The sequence below is a fragment of the Gopherus evgoodei genome, chromosome 7 (assembly GCF_007399415.2).
Source record: "Gopherus evgoodei ecotype Sinaloan lineage chromosome 7, rGopEvg1_v1.p, whole genome shotgun sequence".
NCBI classification, from domain to species: Eukaryota; Metazoa; Chordata; order Testudines; family Testudinidae; genus Gopherus; species Gopherus evgoodei.
Window position 1 is genome coordinate 2,920,321 of NC_044328.1, and position 12,088 is coordinate 2,932,408.

Here is a 12,088-nt window from a genome sequence, read left to right on the forward strand (position 1 = left end):
AAAGCTCATGCTCCAAAACGTCTGTTAGTCTATAAGGTGCCACAGGATTCTTCGCTGCTTTTACAGATCCAGACCAATACGGCTACCCGTCTGATACTTGAATTTAAATCGCCCATCTTCGAATGCAGGAAACTGTGTTGTCGATTCCTCCTTCCTGGGCACATGGGCTCTGGACCTCTTGCTCATTAACCTGCAGAACTAAATACAGCAAAACTCATCCCTGTGACTTTCTGTTTCCTCAGCACATGGGCCAGAGGTCACCCAATGAAATTAATAGGCAGCAGGTTTAAAACTAACGTAAAGAAGTATTTCTTCACACAATGGACAGTTAACCTGTGGAACTCCTTGCCAGGGGATTTTGTGAAGGCCAAACGTATAACTGGGCTCAAAAAAGAATTAGATAAGTTCCCAGAGGATAGGTCCATCAATGGCTATTAGCCAAGATGGCCACTCGCTGGTTGTCCCTCAACCTCCAACTGCTGGAAGCTGGGAATGGGCAACGGGATGGGTCACTCGATAATTGCTTGTTCTGTTCATTCCTCGTGAAGCACCTGGAACTGATGGCTATCAGAGACAGGATCCTGGGCTAGACGGACCGTTGGTCTGAACCAGTCTGGATGTTCTTAGTGACTTCTACTTGCATTCCTTTCCCACCTGCCCCCAAAAGCTGTAATTAACGGAGGGATTTCCCCACCGGGCGGGGAAGGAAGAGAGAGGGGAACTTCCTAGCTCTACTTTTGGGTACTGCAGTGATGGGGCGATGTAGAAATACCCACCTCGGAGGCAGCCTTCCCTCGCAAAGCAGGCAAGCGGCCTGGCTGGTCTCTGGTGCCCAGGAGTTGAGGGTTAGAGCAGGGCTCGGGATGACAGTAGCATCACCCCTTCAGCCCAGTCCAGCGAGCTAGGGGCTGACTCAGGGCTGGAGGCCAGGGAGAGGAAGGCTGCTCATTGATCCCTTTGCCCCGACAGAGCAGTCCCCAGTGCTCTGTCTGGCTAGACCAGGCCGGGGTTCACTGGGGGCGGGATGCTGTTCCCCAGCACCAGAGGCTGGGAGCTGCGTGGCTGAGCCCAGCTTGTGCAGTGACCATGTTCTTGTGATGGCCAGCGAGCCCCCAATACACAGCTAAAGGAGTGAGTGTTGGCTAGTGGAAGCAGCAGGGCCTCGAGTCGGGCCCGGGATCTATCCCTGGCAGTGCAGCAGACCAGCTGGTGACCTCCCCCCCAGAGAAAATCCCAAGCGGAGTGGGTCCAGGCCCCCTGCCGCTCTGCTGGCTGCTTCTCCCATCAGTGCAGCTCCATTGGCTCCTCCCCCCCCCCAGCCTTTCATCTCCTATTTTTAACAAACAAACAAACAAACATAGATGAAACCTATACAGAGGAGCCCAGACAAGTGCCCCGAGAGCACGCCCAGCCGCCCGCACATTAAAGGCTCTTTAGCAGGGAGCAAAAACAAACAGCGGGGGAAATAAGAAGCAAACGAGCGGCCCCAACATGCACGGGCCAGGTAGCACGGGGGCCCAGTGGAAGCAGATGTTCACCTAATGAATGTGGCTGTACAGTCACAAACGTGGGCGGGCCGGGCCGGGCCGGGCCGGGGGACTGAATAGACCACTTGAAAGTGGGCTGAGTGCTAGCAGAGGCACCAGAGCCCTGCTCTGCACAAGCCCTTCTGCAAATGACCTTTTGTTGCGTGGAGAAGGGAGCTCTGAGGGCCGATGAGCGATGGGATTGGGGGGTGCACGCCATGGGAAAGATGCGGATGGGGGTGAACGTCTCCAGGCGTTGCTCGGGGGGTGCATACTGAGCAGCGAGGCTGATCAGAACATTGATTCCCCCTTCCCCCCAAATCCAGCCTCCTCAGAGCAAGACGGGGGGGTTATGCTCAGCGCCCAGCATGCTGAGGCGGAAGTGGGGGGCCTAGGCTTCGCCAGGGCCCCCCAGTCTGGTGAGCGCCAGGAAAGGACTGGATGGAGGAGGGGGAGCTAGAGGGACAGCGAGGGGAAGAGGAGAGAGCCGAGTGGATCCCGTCCCTGGGATGTGACCGTCTGATGCTCCCGGCCCTGAAAGGGTTCCAGGGATTGGCCTTTAGGGGTGGCACTGGTGGTGCTGCCCCCACCTCCCCATACACTCTGTGCGGAGCAGAGGACTGTGCTGTGGGGAGGGTGGTTTGAGCTATGCTAGCTGGAGGCAGACAGGTGGCACTCCAGGGGTGTGTGTGTGTGTGGGGGGGGGCTGTACTCTCCTTGGTCCAGCACAGACACAGCTTGCAATTGTCCCCTCCTGTTCGTGCAGGGTCAGTCTGTCCGGGGTTGGGAGGGGAGAAGGTCTCCCCAGCAGCTGGTTGTGGACAGCTGACACGCAAGCAACCATGCTGAGCAGTCCAAGAGCCAGCGAGGGGTGACGCAGGCAGCTGGGGGTGCTCAGAGCCTCCGGGATCGGGGCTGCTGCCCAGAGGTAGCAGCCCCGACGAGCGGTCTGTGTGCTCCCCTTTTCCCAGCCAGTTGCCTGCCTCCTCTCCACCCACGAGTGGGCGCCTGGCGTTGGAGCGCGGGCGGGGCTCCCTGCCTGGCCCCAGAGGTGTCGCTGAGACCTTAAGTGACAGCCGCCTTCGCACCTCGGAGTGGGGAGCGCTCAGGTTCACGTCTGAGCGGAGAAGCCGGAGTGGGCTCCGTCTGCCAACACCTTCCCTTCCCCTCCCCGGCCCGGCTGGCGGAGAAGCGAGGTGCTGACGGAGGGGCAGGCTTCCAGGCACGACAGAGCTCAGAGCGGCAGGTGCTGAGGAATAGGCCGAGGATGGCCCTCCCTCACTGCGTGGGTTCCCACCTGCCAGGTGCGGCACTGCGTGGGGCATGGCTGCTGGCCCCAAGGGGCATTCGTGGCTGCTTATTTGGGCTTCCTGGGGCAGGGACTCCGCTGCCTCGTTGGCTTCTCCATCCCAGGAAATGCCCGCACCCCCTCCCCGGGCTGTGCAGGTCAGACAGGAGGATCCAACGCTGCCTTCTGGCCTCGGGATCGATGTCTCCATCTGCCCCCTGGCATGTCTGTGCGAGGAGATCACCTCCCTGCATTGCAAACCGGTGCCCTCCCCAGCCAGGCGCCAGCTCCTGCTCTGGCTTCCCCCGGCCTTCCTCCAGAGCGGGGCCAGGCTGCTCGCCTTCCGCCCAACCCCCTTGCACCTGCTAGACAGTCATTTGCTTCAGAGGGAGAGAACAGCACGTGGAAGGTGCCACCGGCCATGGCTCCTTAGTAACATGCCAAGCACCAGGAACGGGAAAGAACAGCAGAGCTCTACCCTCTAGGAGCCAGTCCATGGGCTGGGACCCCAAAATACCCACCCCAGGGACCCGTCAAAGGGTGACGCGTAGTGCTGAGTGCTTTCCTCCCTCAGTAACTAAGTTAATTGCTGCCCTGCCGAAGGTGTGAAGTGTCATAGCAGGGCCAAGTATCAGAACTAGAGATGCTGTCTTCATACATCAAATCAACCTGCCAGCCCGGCAGCACAGCCTCTGATCTGCTGGCAGGGCTCTGCCGCGTCCCAGGGACTCTCGCTGGCTGCGTGCTTGTAGATGCGCAGTGCAGACAAGGTCGCCGCATGTTTTGCTCAGCTGTATCCTCAGCCGGGCCGAGGGGATGAAGAGCTGCCCTTGGCCAGCAGACTGAACGGGGCCTAGACAGTGTAGGGACAGGCCGGCAATTTCTGAGCCAATCAGAACCTCTTGGCTCCCAGTTCCAGACTCTTGGGAAGCTCTGAAATGTTGACTTCCCTCCCTCCCTTCAGTATATTGCACTGGGGGCATGTGTTCACATGGGGGCTGCGAGGTCTACTGGACAAGGCATGTTACTCGGAGATGGGGCTCTTGCTGTGTGGCCTTGGACCTCTCCTTTGTGTGCCGAGGAGGAGGCCTGTTTGGAAGCAGGGAAGGCCTGCGATCTCAGGGCAGAGCATCTCCTCGGGAGACGTCAGCCCTCTTCCCTGCACGCGAGGCTAGAGCTAATAGGAGCAGATACGCCCACAGGGCAGGTCCGTGTTTACACAGTTGCTTTTGTGCCCCATATCTGTCCCCTCAGTCCTTTAGTGCGTCAACTGGAGACCAAGGCCCAGGATTGTGCCTTTTCTCTACCCTCCCTCAGCCCTGCCCTCTCTGGGCTGGTAGCACTGCTTCCAGAGAGAGCTGGGCCCAAGGTGCTGCCAGGGGCAGCTGGAACAGGCAGGAAAGGGATCTCCGTCTGTCTCTCCTCTCTGCGGCCCCTGCACCACAGTGTCTGAGCATCTGCCAAGTGCTTCGCAGACACTCTTAGGAGGCAGGGAAGTATCACCCCCATTTTACAGATGGGAAAACCAAGGGACAGATTACATAATTTGTCCAAGGTCTTTCAGGAGCCTGTGGCAAAGCCAGGACTGGAGCCCAGATCTCCCTCAAGTGCCTTAAGGAAAGGCCAAGCATCCTGTCTTTCTCCTGTGCCCGTTGAGCTAACGCACAGTGGTCTGGGATTGTGTGGGGGCCAGCGCTACGGCCGGGAGGTGAAGAGAGACGCTGCTGCCCTTGAGAAGGGAGCAGAGGCCAAAGCTCTGTGGTGTCAGAGCCACACAGCCAGGCCAGAGCACAGCTCCTGCGTCTCCCCCTGCCTGGAGTCTGCAAACTCTTCAACCTCCCGACCTGCCCACAGGTGCAGGGCTGCCGAGGGGCAGATTGAAACCCTTCTTGTAAAGGGTTAATTTATTGCAAGAGGCTGTGAGGACTGAAGGCTGGATTCCCCAGATCCCTCGCCCGGAGAAACAAAGTCCAATAACCCAGCACCCCTGGATTCATGTCGGGGGGATTAATTCATGCACTTGATGTTAAAGCTTGTCCGAGAGGTTTGCATGGGGGGGCCATTGCTAGGGCTGGCTGGCCTCTTTAAATGGTTGCTAGGGGCCTGGCATCAGGGGCCGGTGTGATTGCCCACAGTCACGGTCACGGAGGGAATTACGCAGCCACAAAGAAATGGTTATTCTCCATAATCTGCTCTTTGGAGAGCGACTGGGGGAACCAGGCCGGCCCCAGCATGCAGCCCGCGCTGTGATCATAGAAGCGTGCTGGCTGCAAAGATCGAGGCAGGGCTCGCCTTCTGATCTGGGGGACACCACTGCTCCAGCCGCTAAGCTGCTTTCTCAGCTAGTTCTCTCCCGGGACACAAAGGTGTTTGCTTGTTTTAACATCTCCCGGGACTCTATTTCTCCCTTTGTGTGGTCTTTATCCCCCCGACGAGGCTTTAGCCCAGATTACAGACGGAATTAAGGTATTTGCCTAGGATGCCTCAGAACTGTGTGACACTGGATCAAGGAGCAGAAAGTAACAAAATAACTGGGGGGGCTGCCAGTGACCCCACCGGCAGGGCCCCTTCTTTCGGCTTTCAAGAGCCCTCTATTGTCCTGGGAACCAAGAGGCTGGTTCAGACGGTGGCCGTGCGGCGGCTTTCAAAAGCAGGTGCTCTGGGGTTCATTGTGTCCAGTCTGGATTAGGCCACTAGAAGGAAGAAAAGGAGGGTTTGGCCCCTCTGAGCAGCTGGTCAGGGTCTCCCTGGCGCGGCCGAGAAGCTGCGGTTGGCCTGTGGGGCGGAGGGGAAGGCTGGAGGGTCAAGCTTGAGAAGAGCTAGCCCTCATCCGGGATGTGCCAGGAGCCGCAGCTGGTCGCTGCCCTTAGGGAAGGGATTCCCAAGCCACCTTACTCAGCAGCCCTGGCAGGCTCCCTGTTCGCAGCCGCTTCGCTTACTCCTCACCCGCTTTGGCCTGTTGCACTCGGTGGCTGAGCAGAGCCAGTCTGGCTGGGGAGCTCGGGATCGGGGGTCAGTGTCCAAGAGAGAATACAAAGCAGCTGGATTTGAGGGTGGGAAAGGCATCATGGGGCACCTGTTTGCTCCAGTCCCGCAGTCCAACGGGGTGAGGGCAGTTTTGGGTTGCAGAGGGGTGTGGTGTGGCTGTTCCCCACTGGATGGATCTGGGGTGACCCCCCGTGGAATACCTGTATTCAGTGGGGGGCAAAGAGGATTCGCAGAGGGTGCAGAGAAGGACAATCTGGGGGCTGGAGGGAATGTGCAGCTTGTCCAAGTGCTGCGTGAGACGGGGCTGTGGAGGGAAGTGTGAGGATCACACCTGGCCAGGAACGAGTCGGGGGGTGCTGGGGCTGGCAGGACGGAGTGAAGACACACAAAACACGGGATCAGTGTCCTAGGAACAGCTTCCTGAGGCCGAGAGCCCAAGGCAGGGGAAGGGGTTGGAACCAAACCGGCCACGTTCCTAGAAGCCCTGCTGTAGGGACCGATCTGGCCTGGCTGGGAGACGGGCTGCACAGTCCCCCTCTGCGAGGCCTGTGATTCTTCTCCGCCAGGGACCAACAGACCCAATGGAGACACCTCAGCCCCCGTGGCTCCCCTCCTGGCTGGTGTCTGGGGAGGCGACGCAGGGCTTTGAGGGCTTCTGCATGCTGTTAAAAGCTAGACCTCGGCGCTGGGACAGCCCTGCTGGGTCCCATCTTCCCTCTGCCCTGCCAGTGCTGAGGAGGGCGAGGGTGAATAGCTCCAGAGAAGGCAGGGCGGAGCCTGTGCCACTTCCCTCTCCACTCCCCCTCCGCAGAGGGGCATGGCGTCGTGTTACCAGCATCGAGTCCAGGATACCTGGAGCCCCTGGGACTTCAGGGGCTCTTGCTAGTCCCACGGCAGTAGCAGCTGTGCACTGGGGAGAGGTGCCCGAACGCCGTGTTATACCACGCCGAGTCCTGGTGCTGTGCTGAGAGCAATCCTCCTCCTGGTTCTCTTTCCAGTGGGCAGCTGGCGACCTGCTTAGGGACTGATTTCCACCGAGGAGCCGGAGTCCTGGACATTGTCTACGAAACGCCGTTCACCCTCCTGTCCTGCGGCTACGATACCTACATCCGGTCCTGGGACCTGCGCGTGAGCACGAGGTAAACGCGCCCTGGGGTTGGACAGCTGGGCTGGGGGCTGCTCTTGATTCCAGCTGTGCGTCCCTCCGAGGGACTTGCAGTCCAGCCCCAGTCCGGGTTCCCCTGACTTCCTCTGGCAGAGGCTGAGGAGCCGGTGCTCAGCGCGGTCTCCTGCTGCCAGGTAGCTACCTCTGCCTTTCTGTGCCACCCCAGGAAGTGTGTCCTGGAGTGGGAGGAGCCCCATGACAGTGCCCTGTACTGCGTGAGGAGTGATGGGAATCACATGATTGCAAGCGGCTCCGCGTATTACGGCGTGGTGCGGCTCTGGGACAAACGGCAGAGCAGGTGTTTGCAGGTGAGGCAAAGGGGATGGAAGGTGCCATCGGGCCCAGGAGCCTCCCTTCTGTGCCCGTTCAGTATCTGACTCTGCCTGGGTAGCGCCAGGCTGCTGGCTGTTCCGGCTGCCTCGAGAGCAGCGCGATGACCCGACAGCCCAGAGTACGGAGGTTGGACTCGGTGTCTTCCCCCTGGAGGGCCCAGGTGGGTGGGGACCGGAGCCGCTCCCATCCGATGGCCGCGCGCTGCCTGCGTGCGATGAGCTGTGGTTCTCAGCGCAGTTTCCCTAGTTGCAGACCCCCAGTTGGCCTCAGAGACCAGGCCCCCTTTCGCCCTAGTGTCTGCAGAACAAGGCGAAGGGGCACAGGCGGGTGGTGGCAAGCGGAAAGCTGCGCTGCCATGGCCTGGCTGTGCCTCCTCTCCCAGCAGAGGATTTCGGGGCTGCTGAGAGGTGTCAGTTTGATAGCCCTAAATTGGAGTTTCTTTGAGTGGGACCCCCCATGGGAACACTCGCCTCTGCAGAGTCCCGTCTCCAGTTCCCTTTGCTAGCCACGATGGCAGCCCAGCTGCTGGTGCTGCAGCCCGTGACTTGGGGGCTGTGGTGCTGCCGGGTGCCTGACTCGGAACAGGCTGCTCCAGTTGCTTGTCAGAGAAGTGATTCTCGGCTCATTCCTTGCAGAGCTTCTCGCTGTCCTCTCCCACCAGCAGCCCCGTGTACTGCCTCCGCTTCAACACCACCCACCTTTATGCTGCCCTGGCGTCTGCCCTGCACGCCCTTGACTTCACCGCCCCCTGATGCCTGCGCCAAGGTCCTTCCCGCACCACAGCTGCCTCTGGCCGCTCCCAGTTTGGCCGATCTGATGCTCAGCTCAGGGATTGCAGGGCGGGAGAAAGGCAAATGGCCATGGAGACTTCTCAAGGAATTCCTTAGCGGCCAGAAAGCATCTCCCTTGAGTGCTGGAAGAGCCAGATTGTCTCCGACTCACCTGCCTTTTAGTTTAAATAAAGGCAAATTGTCCTTTACGCCTGTTTATTTTGTACAGTTCAGGTTGGTTTGGTTTTCAGTGTGCGACGGTAACGGGTCAGCTGGGAGAGCCGTGCAGACGTTCCCGTCAGCTGCGCAGCGCTGCTCTCGGGCATCTGAGCAGTGCAGAGCCAGTTAGGACTGTGTGCGCAGTGCATTTCATTTGGGAGACGGGCAGAGCCTTGAACAGCCAGGCACAGCCAATTTTGCACCTGCCCCTGCTGTCCTGACTGCTTTTTGTTACGGCCTCCAAAACAGCGAACGGGAAGCAATCTGGGAGCTGAAACCTCGGCAGGCTCTGGCTGAATCCTACCAAAGCCCGGCTCTGCCGGTCGGCTATTGGGGACTGGAGTGCGCAGTCGGTTGGGCTGGGACAGTCTGTTTGCTAAATAAAACGTCAAAGGGAAATGGAAGAGACTCAATTCTGTGAACCTGCGTAAGGCTCCCGAATTGGAAACAGGCGCTGGGGGCCGAGGTTCCCAGTGCAGCTGCCTGAGCTGTGCGCCGTGAGAGGCTCACGTGCAAAATGGCCCAAGTGTTTGCAGCCTGGCACCTGTCTGGGACTTTCACTCCTTGTGTGTAGATGGCAAATGTACAGCGGGGGGCTGCAGGTCTGGAACCCACAGCCACCTCCTCTGCCACAGACCCAGGCCGGGAGCCTGGCTCTCGCTAGTGCTCATCGCAGGGCAGAAAAGGGGCTCACAGAATCCTGCCCTTGGGCCTTCATGGGGAGATGAGGTTGGATGTTTTGTCAAGCCCGTAATCTGCCCCTAACCTCTACATATATCGGCCTGATCCCACAACCCAGATGGGGCGAGCAGTGCCATTGAAAGGGCCAGCTCTGCTCTCTTGCACAGGGCGTGCAGAACCTGCCAGGCTGGGACCTCTTTGCCATTCACCTTCAAAGCAGGTCCCTGCCTGGAGCTGGATGGGGTACAGGAGAGACGTACCTTGTTCCCTGCCTTGCCTTGCAGCTGTTCAGCCTCCCTGGCCTTGCGGGTACTACAGCAGCAAATTCGATTTCTCCAAAGCTAGGGCCTCGTGGGCAGCTTATCAGGAGCCCAGGGGCCACACCTGAGTGGCTCAGATGGAGCAGATCACAGATGCCCTAACAGGGACTGCTGCTGCATCTTACAAAGACTACAGATTCCAGCGTGCATTGCTCTGTCTTTAAGTAGCTGGAGCACTGCATGCTGGGACCTGTCTCTGTGAGCTGCACCTCTGCATTCAAATTGAGGGTGCTCACAGGTTACACTGGTCTGTACTTTTGGGGTATCCCTGACGTGAAGGAGAAGCCTGCTAAGCTTCGTGCTGTGATCAGATGAGCCAAGCTCCTGTGCGAGGCACCTCTCGTGGGCTCACTGGTTTGTGATGCTGTAGGTGTTTGCAGGTGTAAAACTCCTCCCCTGCAGCTGCTGGTTTTCCTCGTTTCTTTGATAGAAGTAACGAATTCCCTGTGTATGCTTTGGTGATTGGCTCCCAGGTGGTGAGGGCTCCATGAGCGAGCTGACACGACACAACCCTTCCTGTATTTCCCACCATGCGGGCCGGCCTTGCTTCCAGACCAGTCACAGCAATAAGTGACCGTTCCTTTCCTTACGCACCTCGCAACATCCTCTGGGGGGCGACCTGCTCTTTTTTTCGAGCGTAAGGTGAGGTCTCTGCGAACAAGGGACCTACTCAAACCAGTTCTGTCAACTAAAACCGGTAGAGCCCTAGGACCAGATGGGATGGAGCCCCTGGTGCTAACAGCACGTCAGGGTAAAGTGGCTGTGCTGCTAACACTTAGGAAATCTCATTAAAAACCAGCTCCTGGACCCAAAGGTTGGAGGCTACCCAATGGGGTTTTTCTTTTCATAACAGCACAGAGGGTGCTACTGCGAATGAAGCTGGGGAGCCTTACTTAGGCACACGGGGAGTAACACACTTATACAACTGCTGTGTGACCAAGATTGGGACCAAGTAGCATCTCTAATTGGTTAGAATTCAATGAAATAAGGAGAAAGAACTGGGGGATCTAATTCATTTGGCCTTTCAAAAAGCCTGGCCCACGTCCCTTGCAAGAGGCTATTAAGGAAACCATAAGTAGCCAGGGGGTGAGGGGTAAAGTTTTGTCCTGGATCAGACACCAGCAGGACACTGAGTAGGAATAGAGAGGCATCTTTCAACATGGTGGAATGTTAACCATGGGGTGCCCGCAAGGCGGTGGTGGTTCTTCTCCGTACCATCCCTATCCATTTCTCACTGTCTTAGAATCTATGTTGCCTGCCCTTGAGTGCACATGCCCTGCTGACTTGTCAGCCTGGCAACAAGGGATTTTCCTGCATCGTGGCTGCGTGCCAGGGCAAAGAACTCAAATTGCCCTGTGCCACTAGCCGGCTGCAACCACGGCTGCCCAGCCACAAAGTGCTTTGCAAAGTGGGCCCCCCTCCTACCCGAGGGGACATACAGGTGCAGACCTGTCACGGCTAGTGCTGCCGCTCTGGGTGACCGTAGGTGACTTCTGAACGTTGACATTGTACCTAGGAAGCTCGACTGACCACAAGCCGTATCTGTCAGTTCCCACGTGCTAACGGCCAGGGGTGTGGTCAGTGTCTGGATGGGGACGTGGCCAAGGAAACTAGGCAGGAGGGTTTATAATGAATAATGCCATCCCTGCTCTGTGGAGCTTATAACTGAAGAGGCAACAATCAGCCATACCCTGCTGGGAGAACCGGAGCGTGGTACTTTTACGGGGGAAGGGTCTGCCAGTAATATGGGAGTGGGCATAGTGTTGTATTGAGAGTTGGCAGGTGTAGGTCTCGCAGACGTGGACTCTGCAGGGATGGGCCCTGGGACTTGGGGGAGAGGGAGTTGTTTTCATAGACTCAGAAATGTCGGGCTGGAAGGGACCTCGAGCGGTCATGCGCTCCAGCCCCCTGTTCTGATGTAGGACCAATAAACAGGGATCTCTCCTGAGCGATGCAGGGCGGACCTGGCTGGAGGCAGGCGCTAGAGAGGTGGCTGTGGTGAGCCTGCTGTCGGTTGGAGGGCACCAGGGATGAGGTGGGGTGGGAGAAGTGAGCAGAGCTGCAGGTGGCCTCTTCCCCAGGGTCCCAGCGTGACTTCAGAGGAGTTGGGAAACTGCCTGTGAGCACTTCTGGGCCCCTGGTGCTATGGGAAAGAGCAGGTTTATTGGCCCCACTGAGCCAGACAAATTGCACCTTGAATAACTACACTCACTTCTCCCTGCAACGCAAGTTACGTGCCCCATACGCCAGTGCCTGGCCTGCGCTGCTTACCCTGCTTACTGCCTCCCTGCTCTGTCTTCGCAGGGCCTTGCTGGGCGGTTCCTGACTCCCTTTTGAAAGGTGGGTAAGGCCCGAGATCGTCTTCCGAAGTGCAGCTAGAGGGAGTGGGCACCAGCCCCTCACAGCCAGGGCAACAGGGAGACAGCTAAAGATTCCCTGGAATGACGGTACCTCCTCTGACACAACCAGGCAGGGGAGCCCCTGCAAAGCCTGGTCTTTCTGGTACAAACCTAAGGGTCTAATCCCAACCCCTCGACTGCTTTGGGTCAGCGCTGCTGTGAGCCATATAGGAACAGTGGAGGACGTTCCTCCCTCCGCAGCGTTCAGTGGGAGCTCGGAGCTTCTGCTCCCGGGGGAGGAGGAAGCATCATTTTCCTCCCCCTCTGTGGCAGCCCATGCTGCCGCGGGGATTGCGTAGCTCAGTGCTAGCCGTGGGTGTGGGGAGAGGAAGCAGCCCTGAGGTTGGTGTCCCCAGACCCGAGTGCGGTGTGGTCCATTCTCACAAACCAAGCAACCTC

The 12,088-nt window shown here is 58.4% G+C and overlaps 1 protein-coding gene across 2 annotated transcripts in view; it reads left to right on the forward strand.

Moving 5' to 3' along the window:
- The window catches only part of FBXW4 (F-box and WD repeat domain containing 4), an 87,835-nt gene extending 79,147 nt beyond the window's left edge, over window positions 1-8,688 (forward strand). The window contains exons 7-9 of one of the 2 annotated variants that reach the window (XM_030569796.1): window positions 6,801-6,941; window positions 7,134-7,275; window positions 7,936-8,145. In XM_030569796.1, coding sequence (XP_030425656.1) covers window positions 6,801-6,941; window positions 7,134-7,275; window positions 7,936-8,052 — 400 coding nt within the window. In that variant the 3' untranslated portion in view covers window positions 8,053-8,145. Of the gene's footprint in view, window positions 1-6,800; window positions 6,942-7,133; window positions 7,276-7,935 lie in introns of both variants that reach the window. The other variant, XM_030569795.1, reaches the window with a different exon arrangement.
- The last annotated feature ends 3,400 nt before the right edge of the window (window positions 8,689-12,088 follow it).